The 25,036-nt window shown below is 34.1% G+C and overlaps 1 protein-coding gene across 7 annotated transcripts in view; it reads right to left on the reverse strand.

The window, feature by feature from the left end:
* Window positions 1-25,036, reverse strand: part of SLC4A10 (solute carrier family 4 member 10) — a 359,857-nt gene that overhangs the window by 35,058 nt on the left and 299,763 nt on the right. For all 7 annotated transcript variants that reach the window (XM_060177810.1, XM_060177808.1, XM_060177811.1 and 4 more), the window contains 4 exons: window positions 18,112-18,217; window positions 12,149-12,310; window positions 10,037-10,150; window positions 8,366-8,527 (listed from right to left, as the gene is read on the reverse strand). In XM_060177810.1, the coding sequence (XP_060033793.1) occupies window positions 8,366-8,527; window positions 10,037-10,150; window positions 12,149-12,310; window positions 18,112-18,217 (544 nt within the window). The remainder of the gene's footprint in view (window positions 1-8,365; window positions 8,528-10,036; window positions 10,151-12,148; window positions 12,311-18,111; window positions 18,218-25,036) is intronic.

The following is a 25,036-nucleotide window of genomic DNA, read 5'->3' on the forward strand; positions in this document are numbered from 1 at the left end:
CTATTTTTTAATTTTATAAATAAGTTAAATTAAAAAGAAAGGAAATTATCAAAATACAGTCACTTATCATAGTTTCCTTATGGAGCAAGTTAATTTGTAATTTATGTATTTATTACATCATTATTAATCCATACAAAAATTATTGAGCATTGGCCATATGCCAGTTATCAAGATGGGAAAACAAGCAAGAACTGTAACAATAAGAGAGTTAAGGATGGCTTGACTTTGAATAAAAACACTTTCTAACAAGAAATCATTCATACCTGATTGTCTAAAGATAAGTTCTACTTAAATACCTAGTTTCTGAATGTCCTTTTATGTCTCAGTGGATGACTTACATATTTTTTTTCATTTTTACCCTCATATACTATTATGTTCTCATCATTTTAATTCTAGCGTTAGAAAATTGAAAATGATGACTTTTGTGTTTTCTATCTTCCCTGTGATCCTGCTCCACTATTAATGACTACATGGTGAAGGAAGCTGAGCACTTTCTAGATGAGGCAGGAAATGTAAATAAGGTAAAATGGAGCATGGTATAGGTGGAGAAAGTGCTGGGGGGGGGCTATTGGAGGGGTACTCCTTTGGTGAAGGTGAGTAGCTCTCTGAGGAGAGAAACTGAAGATACAGATGAGAATTTTTTTTTCTTTTAACCCTTTTTTTTAATCTGAAGGAAATTATCAACCTCAGAGGTAGCAAATGGCTTGGTCTTTTTTGTTTGTTTGTTTTGTTTTTTGTTTTCCTTTTTCTTTCTTCTTTTATGCCTTTTTTTAAAGCTTCATTATTTTGTGTGAGAAAGATCAAGAACACCACTCAAGCATATGTAGTGCCAGGGACTAAACCTGGGGCATTATGTTGGACAAGTCTGGTACTCTATCCATTTCACAATCTTCAGGACTACAGCTAGACCTCTTTTACCTTCCAACTTTTAGTGACTTATTGAGAGGTAATATAATGACATGGGTAAGGGCTTAGATCCTGAAAGCAGTTGGTTGGGAATCAAAGGCTGTCTCAAGCAAGGACCTTGGGAAATCCTTGAAACTTTTGTTCTTCTATTTCCCTATCTTAAAAAAAAATGGTGAAAATAACAGAAAGCATCTTGATAAGTTATTGTAAGAATTAAATAGTTTAAAATTTTAATCATTTAGAACAAAGTCTGGTGTATAGTAAATACTTGGTAAACATTAGGAAAATAGAGGCCAAGTGCCCTAACACCTGAACAGTAAGGTTTTCTTCTGTACTCCTTTATTTCTTTTTTTCTCTTTTAATATTTTATTTATTTAATTAATAGAGACATAAATCAAGGGGAAGGGAAAATAGAGAAGGAAGGAGGGTAAGAGGGAGAGAGACCTGCAGCACCGCTTCACCACTTAAAAAAATCCCCTCCCCCCTGCAAGTGGAGACTGGGGACTTGAACCAGGGTCCTTGCCCACTGTAACATGTACACTCAACCAGGTGTGCCACCACTAGCCAATCACTCTTTTTATTATTTTTTTATAAAAATACATTTCTAAAGAACAGGTCAGGTAGAAATAAGATTTTTCTGTGTTTCCCAGTTTTCAACACAATAATTGGCTCATAGTAGTATTCAGTAAGTTACAGATTTTAAAGGAACATCAATCACTGAAACATTTTAGAAACAAATTTCATAATTTTAATTTTAATGTTTAAAACAAGGCCAGAGAATGAACCCAGAGTCTTACTTTACCACTAAGCCACCTTCACTGCCCATATTTTTACTTTATTTTTCATGTGCGGTTGGAAGATGAAACATTGCTCCACCATTCATAGAGTTCTTGCTTTGTCTGTGCTACTTTGTCATGGTGACAGGGACTGTCATACATACAAGGTATGCACTTTACCATTACCTCCCCATCTCCAAGTATACTTGAGCTACCTCCCCATCTCCAAGTATACTTTTAAATAAGTACAACTATAAAAGTTGTAATTATGTTCATAATTATACATTACTGATCCTTCTAGAATAATAATTTTGACTTTCTTTTAAAGGTGGTTTTACCAAGCTGCAAGAAGTTTCTGTTAATATGAAAATTTGAATAACCTGGAATTTGAGATATGCTGAGTATTTTTGGTGCATTTTTATGCATTTTATGGTATTGCTTTCCCTCTGTTACTTTTTATTGTTGATTGTTTTAATAAGGATATAACACTTAAAGTCAGCTACATTGTCTTTCCTTTCTTCTTTGTCTGCTTAATTAATAAAGTTGTAGGAGTTGTGAAGAGAAAAATGGAAGATGTCCTCAAGAACCTTTTCCTCCTATATAGTCACTAGTTCAAGTAGTATTCTTCCTTGGGTTGACTTAGTACAGATGATGCTAAATTGGTTCACTAAAATACCTTAATCAGATTTCCCACAAGAATATGACTAAGACTTTTCTTTGCAAGCAAATTAGGACAGCTGTTCATTAATAAATCTGGAAAATGGGAAGCAAAAAGGCACAGTTAAAAAAGGGGGGAGACATAATGTTGTTTCTTGACTCTTTCATAGAACATTTTGGAAGATATAGTTGCACAGAAAAGAATTAATATTTTATTATCTCTAAAGGACAATGTCTTAACCAGAAGAGTGTTCTGTTCTGGGGATTCTGGAGTGATTCTGGAGAAAGATATAGCATAATGTGAGAACTTAATTAGCCTCAGCAAGAATATGATGTGAATGGTGCCCCCTGGATTATTTCAAAACTACTGATAGAAGAGATAACAAGACGGAACAGGCATCAGTGGCTAGAACTGAACTCCAGACCAGGACCAGGACAGGGGCCCTTGAGATTTACCTTTATGTTTTAAATAAACTTTAGAATATCCTAGAGTACATGATCACTATAGTTCGATCAGTGAAAAAGGCTTTTTTTTTTTCCCCTGATAGTGATTTCCTTTCTTACTTATTGCTAAAAAAAAAAAAAAAAAAAAAAAAAAAAAAAAAAAAAGGATACAAATGCAAATAGAAAGATGTGCTACTACAAAAAGACAAAATAACACTTTAGGAGGAAACAGTTTCCTTTTAAATTAGAAAGTTAGCTTTGTAAAGTACAAGTACACAATAAAAACAAAATTACAATTTCACCCTAGTTTTATTGTGTATCAGTGAAAGTATCTTAATTTAATAAGAGTCAAAAAAAATAAACCACTTCTGGCACTTTCACTAATTAATCACCATCCTTCATTTTCCTTTCATTTAAAATGTCTTTAAAAATTTGGTCTTTGTAACCAAATTATTATCTGATAGGCATGCTAGCCAAAGGGAAGTGTCCCTTTGTCAGAGAGAGAACTCTGTACCTGCTAACATATTTCTGTGGATTTTTTTTCCAGAAATAAAAACAGAACCAGAGATTTTATTCTCACATTCATACATGAATCATGGGAAATGGACATATGGGCGAAAAAGGGAGCATAGCAACAGGTGATGCTATACCAGACCCCACTAAAACCAACATGCAGCAAGACAAGAGGCCAGCCAAGAGGACCATCTGATACCCAGATGCCACTGCTGAAAAAATTCATTTCAAAGCTTGGCAGCAATTTCCTGCATCTGTCAAGTTAACCACATAAAAGACTATAGATTGACATGAAGAACCAGGCTGACAAAGAGGGCAAAAAAGAACATATCAAATGCCATAATCATCAAGAGAATGTGGTGCCAAATGAATGTTGCAAATGCATTCATTTACCCAAGTGATCTGGGATTGTATTGCTGTTTATTAAAAATGATGTCAAAAGAAGTCTGAACTGTCTACAGAAACATGCAGAAAAGCCGGCAGTTGTATCTGAAAGAAACTTTTCTTTCTGTGAGATAACTCTATACTTTTAGAGAATGCACTTGAAAAAAAAAGTGGATAGTTTTAGTGCTTTTTAGTTAATTTATACCTACTCTACTTTTTATAAAAAAAATTTTCATATTTATTTATTTATTCATTCCCTTTTGTTGCCCTTGTTGTTTTATTGTTGTTGTTGTTGTTGTTTTATTGATGTTGTTGTTATTGGACAGGACAGAGAGAAATGGAGAAAGGATAGGAAGACAGAGAGGCAGACCTGCTTCACCACTTGTGAAGTGACCCTCCCCCACCCCCGCAGGTGGGGAGCCAGGGGCTTGAACCAGGATCCTTACACTGGTCTTTGTGCCACCTACGCTTAACCTGCTGTGCTACCGCCCGACTCCCCTTACTTTACTTTTGTAGGAAACAAACTAACTGACAAACAATTCCATAAAGAGTATAGATTTATATCTATACTTAACATTCACAATAGTTTTCATACTCAAAGTTTTATATTTGTCACTGGTAACACTAGTAAGTGACCCAAATGATTCTGTAGGATAGTGAATTGGAGTTTCAATATGTTTGAGCTTCTTCACTATGAGTGAGGAGTATGTTACAGTCAATAGTGTGCTAGACCTGCCTCTGCAGCTCAACATTACTTAGCTGTGTATATAGTAACACTCACAAAATGTTAAAAAAGAAAACAGCAAATAAATTCTCTGTACTAGAATGAAAGATGTTTTCTAAAATAAAATCAGCTACTAGTTCTGATAATAGGTGAATAAAAATTGAAAAATATCCAAAAATATAAGTTTGAGGACAAAAGAGATATCTCATTGGATTGGGCACTGACTCACTACATAGGTGGCCTAGATTCAAGTCCCAGCATCACATGAGATGTACTATGGCAGCAAGGGGCTTGCTAGTACTGTGATGACCCTCCCTCTCTGTCTCTCTTTTTCTTTATTGGAATGAAAAGACAGACCAGAGTGATAAAATAATACATGGACAAGGCCCCAGCTCCACAATAAATAAAACTATTTGAAATATTAAGTTAAATATAAATTTGGGAAAAAACAGAAACTTTGAAAAAAAAAAAAAGGAAAGGGAAAAAAAGGGGTATTCAGTGTAACTAGAATATGTCTACACAGGAAGGAGCTTGTTTTGCAAGCAAACGTTTATATCCAAGACAGAATTTTCAGTATTACAAAGACAAAGACTGACTACCTATGGTAATAGAACATTCCTATGATAAAATCAGATCCATTATTTTGCATCCTAACTCTAGGTTATTAAATGGTAGAAATACTGATCTTTTGAATATATAGTTATTTCTTTGTATAGTAGAAGTAATTCATATATAATTTAATTCAGTAGCAAAGCTTCATTTTGGTAACGAAAAATATTAAATGCAGTGGTTGCACTTTATTCTAGAGATGTAAAGTACTTGAAAGGTTTACGTATGAAATGTTTTATTTTAGTTTAGTTGGTTTACATGGTATGAGAGGGTAAAATATAATTACTGATTTGGAATTTTGGAAGTATTCTAACAGTCAAAGGTTTACCACAGCTCATGAAAATCAAGGATCAAGTGCTATGTGATTTTATAAGGTTGAGAGACTAGTAAAGAACAAGGATTTTAAAAAATGGTCACAGTCCCTGTGCTGACCCAGGCCCCAGATCAGATCAATGGGGTTTACAGTTAACTATACTAACATACTTTTCTCATATTTAGGAGCTACTCTCTTCTTGATCCAGCTTTCTGGACCTTTTTCCAACCATGACAACATTCTCCCAGACAAAACCTTAAGTCACCTTCATATTAGATATCAGGTGCAAGCAAAAACTAGTTGGGTCATGGATCCCCTGGAATATACCCAAAATAGACCTACTAGCTTTTTCTAAAATGGAGACCCTAAATCTCCATCTGCAACATTCTTGCCTTTAGGTTCATAATTAGTCAACAATTTGCTCGGTTTTCTATCTTAATTCTTTTTCAGTCATCAGGTTCCAGATGCCAACATGATGCCAAACTGACTTCCCAGGGCAGATGATTGCACCATGCATCCTGGAGTTTCACCTCCCCAGATCTCAGCCCCACTAGGGAAAGAGAGACAGGCTGGGAGTATAGATCAACCTTCAATGCCCATGTTCAGCGGGGAAGAAATTACAGAAGCCAGACCTTCCAACTTCTGCACCCCATAATGACCCTGGCTGGGTCCATACTCTCAGAGGGCTAAAGAATGGAAAAGCTATCAGGAAAGGGAATGGGATATGGAGTTCCAGTGGCAGGAATTGTTTGGAATTGTACCCCTCTTATCCTATGGTCTTGTCAGTGTTTCCATTTTATAAATAAAAACTTTTTTAAATGGTCACATGATCTCATTAATAATCAGAAAAATACTGCCTGTGTTAATTTAAATGAAAGCCTCAGGAAGGACAAATTTTCAATGAAATCAGTGGAATTTCTGCCTAATTGTAAGCCTAAATTAGTCTATTGAAAGAAAACAATGATTATACAGTTTATTTGTCAAGCATACAAGTTGTTTACTTCATTTTAAATCACACACCATGAATTGATGAAACAGCTCAACCTATTTGAGCACCAACTTGCATGCCTGAGGCTCCAGAAGCTACAGGTGGCTACAGATTTAATCCTTACCACCAATTTATGATAGAATTGAACTGTACTCTGGTTCTTTCTTTCTATGTCTCCTTTCTCATGCTCTCTCAAATTATAAATAAATAAATCTTTAAATATTGTGTCATATGACACACATCATATAATATATATAGTCTTTAAAACAATCATGCAAACCAATTGATAACATGGGATGATTACCTTTATATTTTATGTGAAGAAGACAAACAGCATATGCAGCATGAAAATACTCATTTGGGTATATATCAAAATATTAACAATGCCATCTAGGAAATAAAATTATACTGTTTTCTACTTTGTCTTTTAAGTTTTTATATTGTTCAGTTTATAAAACCAAGATCATTAATTAGTTATAATAAGAAAAATAAAGATGCTTTGAGTTTAGAAAATAAACTTATCTATGAAAAATGCTTTCCTACTTCTTAGGCAGTAATAGAAAGCCAATATTCAACATTAAAAAAACTAGATTTATAAACTCCTTACCAATCATTTACACCTATACTACTTTAACAATGAAATTATAGTAATATTTACTTTTGTAGAAAGTTGATATTTTAAAAATAAATACTATTTTTAATCAGTAGTACTAAGTAATCAGGTTGTTAAGCTGGAAAATTTGAATTTCCTATTTTGAAGATTGTAATGATTCAGCATTCCTAGTATTGAATGGTGTATGTAATTCAACAGCGTTTGGAAGGCAGTTTGTATAACAGCCAATTGTTAAATTTTGAAGCTTTTTTTTCATTCTTTAAACTCACAATTGATGTCAAATTGGTAGCTTGATGGGCTATGTTAGCAGTCTTAACAACATGAAATTTGGCAAACATTATAAATCAGGGTCACCTTTATATGTGGAAAAACTTGTTATTAAATTGGTGTGAGCATTGGTGTGGTCTAGTTTTTGAGACTGTGAGTTAGATTTATGAATTCTATTTGATATAGAGTGATTCTCTCTACTATAGACACAAAATATCTTTTAGTGAGATTTACTACAAATTATGCTTTCTTACATTTATACTATTTCTATATCCTATCACATAAACCTTTCAGAGGCATTTAAATTTTTCTACTCAGCAGACTGATAGAATCCTCTAAAGCATAATTTCTGTTGCCCTGACAATGAATCTTTTTCTAGAGTTTAAAAATATGTGATGATAGCTGGCATGATCTCACAATATTAGAACAAGATTTTGCATGTTCTGTTTTTATAAGGTTTAGTTCAGATTATTTTTAATCATTTAATAATTTTGCTAATTTTATTTTACACATTCTTGTGAGTGAGGTTTCTCACATTACATATCTCAGAAGAATTGAGAACCAGTGAACAGTTTTGATTATACACAGTTGCAAAATAGCAGGGTTGGAATATAATAAATTATATATAGACCTATATTTATTTCTTTTGAAAAAGTCATAGAAATTTGCAGTAAAACTCAAAAAGGTGCCACAGAATATTACATTTATGACTAGGTTTTGCTGTTTTATGTATTAAAGACAAAAGATCACCTAAAAATAAAGACAATGTACTTATTAGTTCCAACAATGAATGCAATCTAGTAGATAGCTTTAGAATCAAGAACACCACTAGGTACAGGGCAAATGGAGAAAGATGCAACTCACCAGAATGGACTGATACTTCATTTAAATATTTTAAATGTAGTAAAGTAAATTAGAAGCTTCAAAGTTTTTCTTAAGCCCTATAGATAAGAGTTAAGAGGTCTGCCAAGTGTTAGAAATAAAATGTAATTGATTTCAATTTATTGTCAGATAAATATCATGACTATGGACAATAAAATTATAAATCTGCAAATACTGCTTTAACATTCCACTATACAAGTAATTACAGAATACAGACAAGATACAATGAACATTAATTGATATTATCTAATTCACAATGATTTACAGTAAAGTGGATATTCAAATATACCTTTAACTTATGCTCCTTCCTGTTAATGATGACAGCTGTAATTTGCTGGTCCATAAAAATTAGAATAGTACAAAGCAAAGCTGGAATAACAGCAGCTAATACTGTCCACCATGGATTTGGACCTAAAGGTGTAACAAACCAACCACGATCATCTCTGGTTGGCTGTGAGAAATAAAAATATATACATAGTTATTAACTGGTTAACCAAATGCCTTATCAAATTAACTCTTACAGAGGCTACCAGTAAAACCATTACTAGAAACTGATATGTCAAATGAACTATAACTAACAGTAATGCAAAGCACTGATAGGATACAAGGCACTCATAGAATTCATAATATTTTAAAGAAAATGCAGATAATGAAATTGAGAACTAGTGAGGTCTAATAAATTGTTCAGGGTACAAAAGGTAACAAGTGGTGGGAAATAATTTGAACCATGATGGGCAAGCACAAAAATCTGTGTTCTTAATCTAACACACATATTACATAAAACAATACTAATATTACTGTTAGTAAATTTGTATTACATTTATAAATGATATTTTAACAAGTCAGTGCAAGTCTTATCTTAAATGCATGCATAGTCATTACATTAAAAAAACAATAATAACAAAAACCACTTGGTCATATCAGGAATTCAGGGAATAGTTCTAAACATGATTCATACTTAAGATGAGGCTGAAAGAATTCATTCTGACAATTCTAGGAGGATGTCCCTATCTCCATTTGACAGATGAGAAAGCTGAGGCTCAAAGATGTTAAGTTTCTGTCTCAATGTGTTATATGCTTACTTAGAAGGAGAACCATGGTTTTATTCCAGACCTATTATTGGTCCCCCAAATCCTGTCTATTATGATTCCACATTCAAAATACCTACTTCTCTCTTAGGGGTATCAGATACAGAGATTCCAAATGGAAAATTATTTATTAAGCAGCTTGTAGACTCCTTCATTGTTTTTCTTTCTTTCTTTCTTTCTTTCTTTCTTTCTTTCTTTTTTGCTTTCTTGAAGATTTATTTATTTGTTTATGAAAGAGACCAAATCATTGCTCTGACATCTCAAGGATCAAACTCTGGACCGCATGCTTGTGAGACCAATGCTTAATTCTTTTCTTTTTTATTTTATCATTTTATTGGGAGTTTAGTGATCTACAGGACAGTTGACACATGGGTACAAATTCTCATCTCCCCATGATAAATGTTTGCAAAGCATTCGCACTAGCTTTATGCTTTTTATTTTTTATTCACAGGGTCACACTCCCACCAATTTTTTTTCAGGCTCAGGAACTCAAGCCCAATTCCACTACTTCTGGACTACTTTTTAGTTCATAGATGCAGACAGATGGAGAAACATGGCAGCACTGGACCTTCTCCCATGTGAACCTCCTATGTGACACTGGGACTTAAGCCTGCACTGTGCTCACGGCAAGGCACATGCCCTACTGGACAACTCATATCCTGGCCCCATAAATGTTTCTATTTCTGTAATATTCTCCCTCTCTCTTGTCAAAATTTTAGTTGTTCCAGGGACATTTTATTTTCTACTCTAATAATCTATATGTTTTATGTGTTTATGAACATTTCAAGTATAAAAGTTATAACCATCAACTAAATGAAGATAAAACAAACCTACAAAGGTGGAGAGATGTGTAAATGCTATGATAACTTCACCTTAAAAACACTTGGCACTTGTAGTTTTGGAGATGGGATCCCAATGGCATAGTCAATTAAAACCATACACAGAATTGTAAGAAAGACAGCAAAGTCACTCACTATGGATCGAACCTAGAAATAATGAAAATACATATCACCTGAAGGAACTACAGAGTGAGGAATACTCAGGAACATAAGAATAATAATACTCATAAACATAAAAATAATACTCAGGAATATAATACCCAGTAAAAATCTCTGGGTGGAGGTTGAGGGTAGATGTTCAGCTTCACTGGTGTGGGGGGGATGGGGTAAGGTGGGAGGGCCACAGACCTTTGGTGGTGGGAATGGTGTTAATATGCACTCCTATTAACTTACAGTCTCACAAATAACTATTTAGTTAATATAAGGGGGGGGGAATGGATTTAAATATTTTAAAAAATAAGACTCTGGAATATAATAATAATAGTCATACTTTATAAATACTTTATGACATAAAATCATAATATTATATTTTATACATACTATAACATTACCATCAACTCTGTCAGAACCTAAATATATATTTATGTGTCACTGTCATTAAATTGGATACACATGCAACCCTTCCAGATTGAGGCATGTTATACTCACAGTGGTGATAGTGTGGTTGTCAATATTTATCTAAAATATAAATTTATTATGAACTGAAGTGTATGAATATTTGTAACAGAATAAGTCAGTGTGGCCAATATTTACCTGAAATTTAGGTCCCATTTTCATATACGGAACATATTAATATGATAAATCTGAGCACTACAAAATACAACGATAAGATTTTTTTTTTTTGCCTCCAGGGTTATCACAGGGGCTCAGTACCTAAACTACGAATCCATTGTTCCTGGCAGCCATTTTTTCCCATTTTGTTGTTATTATTATTTTACGGTTGTTATTATTGCTATATAGGACAGAGAGAAATCGAGAAAGCAAGGGAAGACAGAGGGGGAGAGAAAGACAGACACCTGCAGACTTGCTTCACCCCTTGTGAGGTGACCCCCCTCCTGCAGGTGGGGAGCTGAGGAATCGAAATGGGATCCTTGCATGGGTCCTTGCACTTGGTGTCATGTGCACTTAATCAGGTGTGCTACCACCCAGCTCCTCAATAATAGGAATTTTATATTATTTTAGTTTGCCTGGGTTAAGTGTGACATTTGGGAATACGCACAATGGAGGGGATACATTTAAGTAATTCTATAGTAGCCAGTTTTAAGTCATAGTTCATGTGTAAAGCCATCTTTGATCAAATAGTTATCAACAAGATCTGGCTTCTAGGATGCCTTTATGAAAGACACAATTATAAATAAAATGCAGGAGCCTATTGCTTCAATTCACAAAAACCTTATTCATCAGAAAACACTTTTCATGGAAAGAGAATTCTCCCTCATTAAGGATGAGATAGCAAGATCAGAAGTTTTCTATAGAAAAAACAGTTCTTAAAGTATTTATATAGAGTAAATTTTTATCATAATCTTTAGCTCATTCCTAAAAGGCTTGCTTTCTTTTCTCTTTTTCCTTTTTTTTTTGGCTGAGTCAGACATTATAGGTGTTACTTTGTAGTGTTAAATATTGAACTAAGCTGCTTCTCTGTTTACTTTCCTTTCCAAATATGCAGACGCAAACATGGTGGGATGGGGGAGGGACTGACACTTTGAAAATTAAAAAGAGAATATTGTTCCAATGAATCTTTCAGGGGCTTTCCCAATTAGAGAAAAGAAACGGTGGTTCCTATGAGGTATCTGTCAGGCTGGAATAGTTCCCACTGTTCACTGGGCAGAACTGACAGTGATGCAGTGTGTGTTTTTGGTTTCCAAAAGTGTTAAGTGAGAGAGAGGGAGTTTGTCTTTGGGATTTGAAGTCAGGAGAAAAGCCTAGAGAGTCTGCATATTTCCAGCACCAGTATCACAAAATGTTTTTTCTTCACTTTCCTCATAGGACCTGCTCCTAACAGGCAGCTCTCTAATGAAAATGTTTTCTTAGTGACTTCTATCATTAAAGTAACTGTTTTTTTTCTTTTGTCCTAAAACAGATATAACTTCATAAACATGTCTTAGGCTGGTTTATATTTGATAAAACATATTGTAGTATGAGTACCTTAGTTGGAAAGTAGCGGCTAGTCTTAAACTGCTTCAGGGTGGCTGACATAGTAACTGTAGAAAAAAACAGAATCACTGACCAAAATAGAACATCTGGAACATATGGATGATCATACCCACAGGCTCGTCCAATATACTCTCCATGCAGTGATCTGCACTCCTGTCAGAGGGAGTAAAACAAATAACATTATTATGAAAAAAATGGAGATGCTTCTTTCCACAAATCAACATTTTAGATCAACTGGAGCTGAGGTATTCAAGGTTTTTTTTTTTTTTGCCTATGACTTGTATAAATGATTTAATAGGACACACAACTTGTAAGTTCTATTTGGATATGAGACTTCTTAGATGTTTATACAATATTAGAACATAAATCACTTAAATTGTCTTAGATTTTCAAATTAAAATTCAATATAAAAATAATTTATTTACCAATCAGTGTATATTTAACCTAAATATACTAAATTTCTAACAACAGATTTATGGAAAATCTGACAACTTGAAGGAGTAGTTTCCAGGATCAGATTACACCAAGCCATTTAAGTATATATGGTAATGTGTTGGGAATATTTTGAATATTAAAGAACAATTAGTTTTGCATAATTAGCCAGCCCAAAAGCTATTCAAGAAAGCGAAAAGTGATGGAAGCTAAGCAAGTAGAAATTTAGGATTTATTTTGATTATTACTAAAATAAAATCAGAAGTCAAAGATGGGACTAAAACTTAGAGAACAAAAGATGAAAAGTTACATGAGCAAGGCAAAGATCACATTTCCTGGAATGTTTTTTGTGGTCCCATTTTTCTCTGGCAGATATTTTTATATAGCCTCAAGTGTCATTTCTTAATGCAGCCTTAGCCATGAGGTGGCAGCAAAGTCAAGAAAAATTTTTTTTCTCCAAGAGAAACTGTTAATGTTAAACATTATTATTATAAAATAATATCATTTTAAAATTCATTCAGATTTATTTCAAAGATTATAGTGTTAAAATATTTTTTAAATTTCAAAATAAAGTAATGGCTTATGAAATCCAGTAGTTCAGATATTTCAGACCTTAATAGACTATGAACTGTGCCATGAAATAGAAAGACCTTATAAGGGGCAGATTAGAAGTGCATCTAGTTGAATACAAAAGTTATCATGAGCAAGAACCTGGGTTCAAGCTCCTGTCCCCTACCTGTAGGAGAGAAGCTTCATGAGCAGGGAAGCAGTGATACAACCATCTCTCTTTTATTCGACCTCTCTCTCTCCCTCTTTCCCTCTCAATACCTCTCTGTAATTATCCGATAAAATAACAAATAATGTATTTTAAAAATAAAATAAAAAGAAAGAGATTTGAGAAAAATATAAAGTTATGAACTGACAGATCACCCATAGAATTCTTCTAGTGAACAAAATCTGAGGTCTTAGAGTTTTGTATAGAAAAAAAAAAAACATAGAAGATTCTCAGAGGCTGTTGCTCCGTCCATCACAGAAGATTCTACTAAATAACAGTTAGCTACATTGTTATCCAAGAAAATGAGTAGTATCTACCTGGGACAGGTACACTTAGGTTAAGGTTCATGAGAAAAATTGATAGTTTATCTTACACATAACAAAAAGATATCTATCCCCTTTTGTAACCTAGCAGCAAATGTCTTCCTTGCTGGCTAAAACTGAGTATCAGTTATCTGTATTGTATTAACACAGAGCATAGAAGCTTAGCTAATTAAAAAAAAAAAAGTACCCCTCAGGCTTTAGTTATAGCCTTATTTTTTTCTCTCAAAAAAACTTTATAAAAAAAAGATTAAATAGTAAATATGAATCCTTGTTAGTCCTTTTTCTTTCCCTGTCCAGAAACCCTAGAGCAATGGGTAAACAGAATGGTTAAATACAAACAAGATCTAGATGCTTCACTGTATGTATTATATATAGATTGAGTTTATATCTTCAGGCTTCATGAATATATAAAATTCTATATAATCATTAATATTAACTGTTTCTTGCTTTCAATTCTCAAGAATAGATGCCATACATAACTTATAATTTAACTGTCATTTTATAAAATGATAAACTGTTGGTAGCTTAAATAACAACTTGGATTCAGAGAAATTTTTAAAAGAAAAGGTTTTTTTCTTTTGAGGGTAGTATGCTAGCTTAAAAAAAAGAAAAATGTGACCTACTATATTCTATTTTCATTTTCTCATTTAATCAGCTGTAACACTAATGCATGAGAGGGAGAGATACATCCTGATAATTAAAAGTGAAAGTCAAATCTAAATCCTGTTAAGTATAATATGATTCCATGTAACAAAAATTTAAAAATTGCTTGCTGCAAAACTCACTTCTATTACCTAATCTTCAGACATGTTTTAAATATCAAAAATTTTACAAGTTAGTAAAAAATAAATTTAATATAAGAAGGAATTTAAATGATCTTATTGTCTATACCTTTTTAAAAATTTATTTATTTATGTATTCCCTTTTGCTGCCCCTGTTGTTTTATTTTTGTAGTTATTATTGTTGTTGTTGTTGTTGGATAGCACAGAGAGAAATGGAGAGAGGAGGGGAAGACAGAGAGGGGGAGAGAAAGATAGACACCTGCAGACCTGCTTCACCATTTGTGAAGCGATTCCCCTGCAGGTGATTCCCCTGCAGGTGGGGAGCCGGGGCTCAAATCGGGATCCTTATGCTGGTCCTTGTTCTTTGTGCCATGTGCACTTAACCCGCTGCGCTACCGCCCGACTCCCGTCTATACCTTTTTGATGCAGATGTATGTCATTCTGTCACTAAGACACTTTTTTTTAATAGAGTCCTGCTCAGTTCTGGCTTATGGTGATGCCAGGATTCATCCTGGGAATTCAGTGTCCCAGGTATGAAAGCCTTTTGCATAGTCATTATATTACCACCCCTAACAAACGGACAATTTTCAATCAACTTGTAGCTAATTGGTAATATTTTAAACCACGACAAAGATTTCCTTCTCATGACTGATTCTGAAATACTGCTAAATGTGTGTGTGTGTGTGTGTGTGTGTGTGTGTGTGTGTGTGTGTGTGTGTAGGAGTCGGGCGGTAGCACAGCGGGCTAATCCAACAACCACGACATCAATAACAGCAATAATAACTACAACAACAATAGAAAAAATAAAGGGCAACAAAAGGGAAAATAAGTAAAAAATTAAAAAATATATATGTGTGTGTTACAGTGTATATGTTTATATGTATGTATTCTACCTAATCATAAAAGGCTGGCATTTTGCTCATAGTAGTCAAGATATGAAAATAAACTAAATATCTGAAAAATATACGTTATAAATATATGATGGAATATTATTTATCTTTTAAAAAGAAGAAAATCCTGTCATTGGCAGTATGAGTAAACGTAGGGATATTATGCTAACTGAAATAAGTAAGACACAGAAGGATAAGTACTGCATGTCATTTCACTTAGATGAAGAATCTAAAATTCTAAGGAGCCAGAAAGATAGTGGTTACCAGCATTACATAATTAAAAGTTTCTGCACAAGTAAATCTTAATTGTTCTCAAAAAAAAAAAAAAGGAGAGAAGAGGTAATACTGTTAGGTAATGGTTATATTAATTATCCTGATTGTGGTAATCATTTTACAATACATACATATATCAAAATGTCATGCTATATACCTTAAATACATAAACTTTCTAAGTATATGTCAATTTCACCTTAGAGTTAGAAACAAACACTTGATTTAAACTTGTGATTTTTTAAAAACAATCATTAAATATTTGTTGATAACTTACTACACATATAGTAGTTAGAAAGAATTCTAAAGTACTTTGCTTTTTATGAGTTAGTAAGGTACACAGTACCGTTCATGAAATGTATAACAATTCAGTAAGTACTGTCAAATGAATACATAAAGTAAATGTTATATAATTATTTATATAAAACTAGTTATAATAGCCATTAGTTTTACTAGTAAAAATGATTTTGTAGTGCTGATGATTATGCTGAGGAAAAAACTATGCATAACAATTAAGATAAAAATATTTAGTGGCTAATTTTTAAAAATTACTTAACAAAAAAAATTCCAGTTGCTTCTGTTATTATGTAGCATTCCCTTTGTGATAGAAGCTGTTTCTGGTCAAGATTAGCAATTATCCATTGTAAAATGGCTTTTAAGTAATAAAAAATAACTTGCAAATTTTTGCCAGAACGTTAACACTTAATATAGAATTAAAGGAAAGAAAAAAAAATCCCACAGCACTAGATTTGGTTTGATTATAAAATTATTTTTCAGTATATTCTAATTGACCCTAATATTTCTAGTATGTAAAATTAACTCATGGCTGGCCAGATTTATTGTATATGAGTCTTATAAGATTGCTATTCAGGATTTGCCAATAGCTAGAGTGAATATTGTTATTTAGCTTAAATTATTCAGAGACTATTAAATGTGTCCAATTATCATGTTGAGTCACTGAAAGATAAGATTATTTGGGTTTCCACATTGACAGGGATACCAGCATGAGGGGTATAGGCAATTAACCCTTCATATGTAATATCTTTAGTTTTTAAAAGGGAACATAGACAGAAATTACATTATTGAATGAATCAACTATAATGTTATACCTAAATTGTGGACAACTAGTATATTCTTGTTTCTCTTATTTCTCTTACTGTCTAGTGAAAGTAACTTTCTGAGTTAAAACAGCTTGGTTATGTTTTTCTAGGGAAAAATGACTGAAAGTGAATAAATGTCAACAATAACAGAAGAAAGCAACAAGATTAAGTAAAGACTTAGTCTAGAGAACAAAAAGATACAGAAAAAATGTAGATATAGGTCAAGACAGACTTAGAAAATTGATTTTGATTCTGAAAGAATGGAGAAAATATACAATCCATCAAGAGATTTACATAATCTGTACAACAGCAATTATGTTTTTTTTTATGATACCTAACAATGTTCCACTACTAGTTCATCTATGAAAACTTATATTACAGGTCTCTAAAATGAAGTAAAATTCATATAGTTTTGCTTATGGTCATACTGTTTGTAACTAAGAAAAAAATAGAAAAATAGGATAATTCAGATGTTAATGTTATAAAAAGAGAATGCTTTCAATTTTTCAGTTATGATATTTAAATATGATAAAGAGTATAATTACAGTTAGGGGTAATAAAAATGGTATCAAAATTTTTATAAATTATGAAAAAGAGAAATGAGAAGAAAAAGAGAAAAAGAAAAAAGAAAAAGAAAGAGAGCTATAAGAAAAAAGTTAAGTAAAAAAATTTATTTATTTCAAAATAAAGCTTTTAAAAGGACCAGAAGTTAACCTTGATAGGTAAAAAACTTGCTGCCATTCCAACCTTGAGTGTTGCCATAATTTTGTTCAGAAACTTGACTTTTGTTCTTCCCAAAGACTTCAGTACTCTTACTAAAATATTAATATTCTCCCAACCCTCAGCATAGTCTGAATAGCTGGAGCAGTACTAACTAGTAAGAAATCTTGGTTCTTTACACAGAAGACTGACTTAATTCTGTCAAATGGTTTCATTTAGGTCAACACCACTCTTATTTAATCTGCCTCCAGTAAATCTAGTCATATTACTCTATGTATGCTATTACAGCAGTCAGACCTGTTAATAATTAGAAAAACTGGGCCAGTGAAATAGCTCTCTTGAATAGAAGGCTACTTTGTCATGTGGGCAACCCACATTCATGCATATGCCCCACCACACTGAAGAAAGTTTCAGTGTTATTGTCTCTCACTCTCTCTGACTGTCTCTGTCAAAAACTATTAGAAAATTTTTATAATAAATGAAAACCTCAGTTTACTGAATATGTGAATAAAATTAAAATCAAGATAAAACCATCACTACTATAATATAGTAAGTATTAAAAACCAATTTGCTATAATGGTGATAATTCATTCAAAATGTCAATAAAATTCCTTTTCATTCTAAGTGTCAAGATATGGTTTCCTTCTCAATGTTTCACTTACAGACACAGTTAAGTTCTCCCAAATTACGTCAGATGCAGAAATGTTTGAATCCTTCCATTCCTTCAAGGTATCATTGCTAGGATTATGTGGTTCCACACAGTTACACCTAAGAAAAAAAGTATCTTTTATGAAAAATATAGTATTTTATCACTATACTAATAATAAATTTATAATGGATCCTTCTTTCCTAGTCATAGTCTTCCTTCTGCCATCTGAAAAGTATTTCCATAATACTAAACTACTTCAGGACAGACTGCTTTCAGACAACAGAATAGACAAATGATCACAAAGTTTCAGTCAGAAAGTACAGGTTATAACATAGGACTTTCAAGATTTCAAATCAGAATACCTTATAGAGTTTAAAATTACCCTTTTCTCTAAATAAAATGTCACGTAGAAAAATTAACATTGAACTCTATAATTACAATTTATTATTTTTTAATATTGTAAAACCATGCCAGTTAAATGCTATCTAATGCACATTCTAAAGAACATTTATAAGTTTGTATGTAATTTCAAATTAAGCTAGGTTTAATAAAAGAGCCTTAGGTATCTAAGTATTAATTAAATTTTGTGAGTAGTCAAAGTACTGACAAAAATCAAATAGTATGCAAATATGCTTTGAGAACCAACTACATAGAGAGTGGTGATGTGGTAATGAGAGTTACCCAACTACTACCCAGTGGTAAAAACATATGAAACAAAAAGGAGCTGAGCATTGTGTTTTTATTATTAGCTAATAGATAACAGTTTCTGACCTCGTCCTCTGTATACATCTGTAAACTTAGTAAGAAGACATAGCAAAGGAAATCAACAGCCTTAGAAATTCAGTTAAATTTATAAATGATTTTTTAAACAAGCCTGAAATTTGCCCTTCAGAAATAATTTTCTTATAAAGGGATTTTATAAATGATGGTTGTACTAAAGATGATCAGTGTCACTGCAACATTCTGATTTATAATAAATAAGCATTTTGGTCACTTATATGTCTATTATGTATTTCTTATGCACACTTGTTTTCATCCAAGTTTCCTCGCTCACAGTTCTCCCCAAACTAGGAATTGCTTATGCGTTCTGAGTGTTAGAGGTGTCTTTTATTACCATGATGAAGAAGCTTCTTGGAAAACACATGATAACAGGGTTTGGTTGCCAGAAGACTAACATTAATAGAGGTTTAATATTTTTAATCTAACCTTTAGTCCTCCAGGAAGTGGAAGAAGCTATAGTGTGAGTTAATGACCAATAAATTAATCTATCACATCTATATAATGAAGCATCAAAAAAACTTATGAGGAGGGGTCTTGAAAGAATTTCTGAGTTGGTGAACATAGTTCTCCAAAGAACTCTTCTCATGATGCTTTTGTTTTTTTTTGGAAGGGGGGTATGGATGACATAAAAATAGGGATTGGAAGCTCTGATGTTCATTCCCCATACTTCCATACTTTTCCCTATGCAACTCTCAGAACAAAGAACAATTAAGTGTAGCAGGAGCTATCCATGGTCTTCTCTTTAAGGTTTTATTTATTAACACAAGATAGAGAGGAAGAGAAAAATCCAGATCATCACTCTAGAACATATGATGCCAGGGGTCAGGTTCAGATCTTATGCTTGTAAGATAGACTAAGCTCTCATGAAAATGGAATCAATAAAAAGAACTTAGGTCACTGAGTAGTCTTCTAGGAAAAAATCCTTCATCAGACACTGACAAAAAAAAAAAAAAAAAGAATAGAAGATAGGTTAGATGAGCCCTAAAATTCTGCAGCCACAGATGCCTAATCTACATCATAATATATATATATTAGAGGTTACTCCAAGGTCTTATTTGTATGTCCTAGGTTTGGATCCAGCAACAAATTCTAACATGAAATTAAAATTAATAATTCAATTTCCATTTTGAATGAAGATACTAATATACTTGTCAGGGGTTAAGAATTAACACTAGAAGGGCTAGATGCTAGTAAACTCACTTGAGCACACACATTACCATGAACAAGGATCTGGATTCAAGTCCCCAGTCCCCACCTACAAAGAAGCTTCACAAGCAGTAAAAAATTTCTACAGGTGTCATTCTTTCTCCATCTCCCCCTCCCCTCTCAATATGTCTGGCCTGTCAAATAAAAGGAAAGAAAAAAGAAGAGGGGGAATGGCCACTGGGAATAGTAGGTTTGTTGTGACTGCAATAACACTGGTAACATTAAAAACATAAAAAAGAAGTAACAGTAGAGTACCTGGGAATATGTCTATAGTCTGAAATTAAATGATAAATTGTGAGAAATGGTAGCAAGCTGCTAACTCAGATTCATTTCAATAAAGATAAGACATACATAGCTGGTTCTAAAAGAAATTCCTAGAAGCAGTAATTCAGCCTTTACTTTAATCTATGCTGGGGAAAATAGTAACTTCAAAAGAAAATTTAGTCAATGCTTGAAGTAGCAACCAGGTCAATTTGAGGGCCAGGCACCTCCGACTTTGATCTCTGAGCCATTATGTATACCTAGATGTAATGGGAAGGAATTTTGTTTGTATCATCGCTGTTGACTCCACTTTGACATAGAGTTTCCAAAGCAGTGAGACCAGGGTCCTTTCTCTGACAAGCACAGGATGGTGTCCAAGCTGAAACAGTGAGTAAAGTAAATGGCTATTATAGGAGTCAATATACCATTCATCTAGAAATTACTGAGAAAGCAGGGATTCTGATGTAAGATATCTGAGTCAATAAGACAAAACTTGGACCAAACTACACACTTTAGTTGAGTATTGGGAATGATCAGCTAATTAGAAAGCTTAAGCCTTGGTTTAGAGGGCAGAAAATTGAGGAAGATATGATGAGAAAGATTCATATCTTGAAAGCCTAGTTCCTACCTTTAAATATAGTGTAAATACAGGGTGTAACAAGATTGTTCTATCAGTGAAGATCAAAAAACTTTGCTTAGTTTGCTAGGATATCTGCTCAAAAGTTTTCAAAAATGTTCTCTTCATGATGATGCATCAAAGAGCCCAATATTACTGTCAAAAAAACAAGAGTGTTGACTACCAAATCATATTGGATGATTAGATGATTTCAGTGTTGCTTCCTCCAGCAATTGTTCACTTCAATGACTATAACTTATCGCACAAAATGTTTAAGAATTTAGAAACTTGGGGATATAACTATATTTTAGTGTTGGGAAATTGTGCAGATGTGGTCGAGCTTGGCAGGGCCCAGAAACCACCCTATTTCCATGCTAGTATTATTATCTACATACCAATGTCAACACTTCACCCTCAGTACTTGGGTGAGTTCTTTCCTTTCATAGTATTCTCTAATTCCATTCCAGGAGGTTCACTGCTTAACAAAGTCCCAAACCCTAGATATAGACCAGGTCCTGTTAGATAGAACATATGTTCACATGTATCCATAAATTAGGGCGAAATATATATCTGAAAGTAAAAATATACAATAGTCTGTAGTGAGTCAGTACCAAGTTCATAATGAAATAGTGTCTACCTAGACTTAGATACCCTCCTCACCTACTTCCTATTACAGTTCTCTCAATCACTCCAAAGCTAACCTCATCAAAGCAAGGACTGCAAAAGCTGAATGAGGGCAAGAGACTGGCACACTTTAACGATGACTCTTTAGTCACTATCAGGCAACCCCATCAGCTGGGGTCCTAATTGGGGAGTTCTCAGATTCCCAAATAGACATGATGGGCCTAGACCTTGAATAAATCCCTCTCTCCATTGTTAATGGTCATTTCTATCAAGAACAACACAATCGACTCCTTTGGGGACCCCCATAGGACCTTGCCCTCAACTTGGATCAACAATGGTAGAGAATGTTCCATCCTCCAAAAGGAGGATGGACAGTGTACTCTATGCTACACCTGAGAAAGATGGGTACCTATATTGGGGAAGCTTTGAACGTTCCTACTTATAACCACAGAATGTGAGCTCAGATCTAGAGGGATGGAAAGGACACATAGACTCCTAAGCTGAATATGGGCCCCAATCACAACAAATTGATGGGATTTACAATCAACAATATTTATACACCTCTCCCATATTTGGGAGTTACTCTATCCAGCTTCCTTGGTCTTTCTGCTGTGATATCTCCCCAGACAATAATTAGGATCCACCTGCATATCAGATTTCAGGCTCAGGGAGAAAAAAAAAAACACTAGTATATTCACAGAACCTTTGGAATATAACTAAAATATGCCTACAAAACAAAGCCACCCCAACTCTTCATTGCACTTTTCCAGCCTTTAGGTCCATGATTGGTCAACAATTTGTTTGGCTTTGTATGCTAATTCTCTTTTCAATCACCAGATTCCAGATACTAGCATGATACTGACCAGACTTCCCTGGACAGACAACCCCACCAATCTGTCCATGTGTCTTGGAGCTCCACTTCCCCAGAGCCCTTCTCCAATAGGGAAAGAGAGAGACAGGCTGGGAGTGTGCATTGACCTGTCAACACCCATGTTCAGAGGGGAAGCAATTACAGAAGCCAAACCTTCCACCTTCTGCATCCCACAATGACCTTCAGTCCATACTCCCAGAGGGTTGAGGAATGGCAAAGCTATCAGGGGAGGGGATGGGATACAGAGTTCTGGTGGCGGGAATTATGTGAAACTGTACCCCTCTTATTGTATGATTTAGTCAATGTTTACTTTTATATAAATAAAAAAATTTAAAAAAGGAAATTCAACATATCCTGAGAGACTTCTATGAACACTATATGCCACCAAGCTAGAGAACCTGGAAGAAATGGACGATTTCCTAGATAGCTATGAACTTTCAAAGTTAAATAAAGAGGAAGTAGATAATATGAACAGGCCCATCACAGCTAATGAAATTGAAACAGTTATCAGAAACCTTCCCAAGAATAAAAGTCCTGGACCAGATGGTTTTACAAATGAATGCTACCAAACCTTCAAAGAAGAACTAATACCTCTACTTTTAAAAGTCTTCCAGAAGATTGAAGACACTGTAATATTCCCTTCTAGTTTCTATGGAACTAACATCACTTTGATACCAAAAGAAGACAGGGACACAACTAAAAAAGAAAACTACAAACTACAAACCAATATCTCTGATGAACATAGATACTAAAATACTGAACAAAATTCTATCCAACCAGATACAGCAGTCTATTAAAAAGATTATTCATCATGACCAAGTGGGGTTTATCCCAGGGATGCAAGGTTGGTTTAATATACGTAAATAAATCAAAGTGACCCACCACATCAATAAAAGCAAGACCAAAAACCATATAGTCATATCAATAGATGCAGAGAAAGTCTTTGAAAAAATACAATACAATATCCCTTTATTATCAAAACACATAGAAAACCCTAAGGAATCCAGCAAGAAGCCTTTGTAAATCATCAGACAATACAATAAGATGTCAGGCTACAAAATTAACATTCAAACTTCAGTATCATTCCTCTATGTAAACACTAAGTTAGAAGAAGATGAAACCCAGAAATCAATTTCTTTTACTGTAGCAATAAAAATAAGCAAATATGCAGGAATAAACTTACCCAAAGAAGTGAAAGATTTGTATACTGAAAATTATGAGACACTACTCAAGGAAATAGAAAAAGACACAAAGAAGTGGAAAGATATCCCATGTTGATGGGTTGGAAGAATTAACATCATTAAAATGAATATACTACCCAGAGCCATATACAAATTTAATGCAATCCCCATCAAGATCCCAACCATATTTTTTACGCTTTTTTTATTTATGAAAAGTAAACATTGACAAACCATAGGATAAGAGGGGTACAATTCCACACAATTCCCACCACCAGAACTCTTCATCCCATCCCCTCCCCTGATAGCTTTCCTATTCTTTAACCCCCTGGGTATATGGACCCAAGGTCATTGTGGGATGCAGAAAGTGGAAGGTCTGGCTTCTGTAATTGCTTCCCCGCTGAACATGGGCATTGACAGGTCGATCCATACTCCCAGCCTGCCTCTCTCTTTCCCTAGTAGGGATGGTTCTCTGGGGAAGCAGAGCTCCAGGACACATTGGTAGGGTTCTCTGTCCAGGGAAGTCTGGTTGGCATCATGATAGTATCTGGAACCTGGTGGCTAAAAAGAGAGTTAACATACAAAGCTAAACAAATTGTTGACCAATCATAAACCTAAAGGCTGGAATAGTGCAGATGAAGAGTTGGGGGGTACTCCATTTTGTAGTTAGGTAGTAGACATATTTTAGTAATATTCCAAAGGGCCTATGGCTATACTATTTTTTTTCCCCGAGCCTAAAATCTGATGTGCAGGTGGGCCCAAGTTATTGTCAGGGGAGATGATGTAATGGCTGGAAAAGGACCAGAAAGCTGTATCAGGGAAGAGAGTAGCTCCCTAATATGGGAAAGGAGTATAAATGTTGTTGACTGTAAACCCCATCAATTTGATTTGGTCTGGGGCCCATATTCAACTTAGGAGCCTATGTGCCCTCTGCATCCCTGTAAATCTGAGCTCACATTCTGTGGTCATGAGTAGGAACATCCCAAGCTGCCCTAATTTCAGGGCCCATCTTCCTCAGGTGTAGCATAGAATGTGTTGTCCATCCTCCCTTTGGAGGATGGACCATCCTCTACCGTTGTTGATCCAAGTTGAGGGAAAGGTCCTATAAGGGGCCCACATGGAGGTCCATTTTCCAACCACATTTTTTGGAGAATAGAAAAAATGCTACAAATGCTTATCTGGAGCCAGAAAAGACCTAGAATTGCCAAAACAATCTTGAGAAGAAAGAATAGAACTGGAGGCACACTCCCAGATCTCAAATTGTATTATAGGGCTGTCATCATCAAAACTGCTTGGTACTGGAACATAGACACACTGACCAGTGGAATAGAATTGAGAGTCTAGAAATAAGCCCCCACACCTATGGAATCTAGACTTTGACAAAGGTGCCCAGACTATTAAA

The sequence above is a fragment of the Erinaceus europaeus genome, chromosome 18 (genome assembly GCF_950295315.1).
Source record: "Erinaceus europaeus chromosome 18, mEriEur2.1, whole genome shotgun sequence".
NCBI classification, from domain to species: Eukaryota; Metazoa; Chordata; class Mammalia; order Eulipotyphla; family Erinaceidae; genus Erinaceus; species Erinaceus europaeus.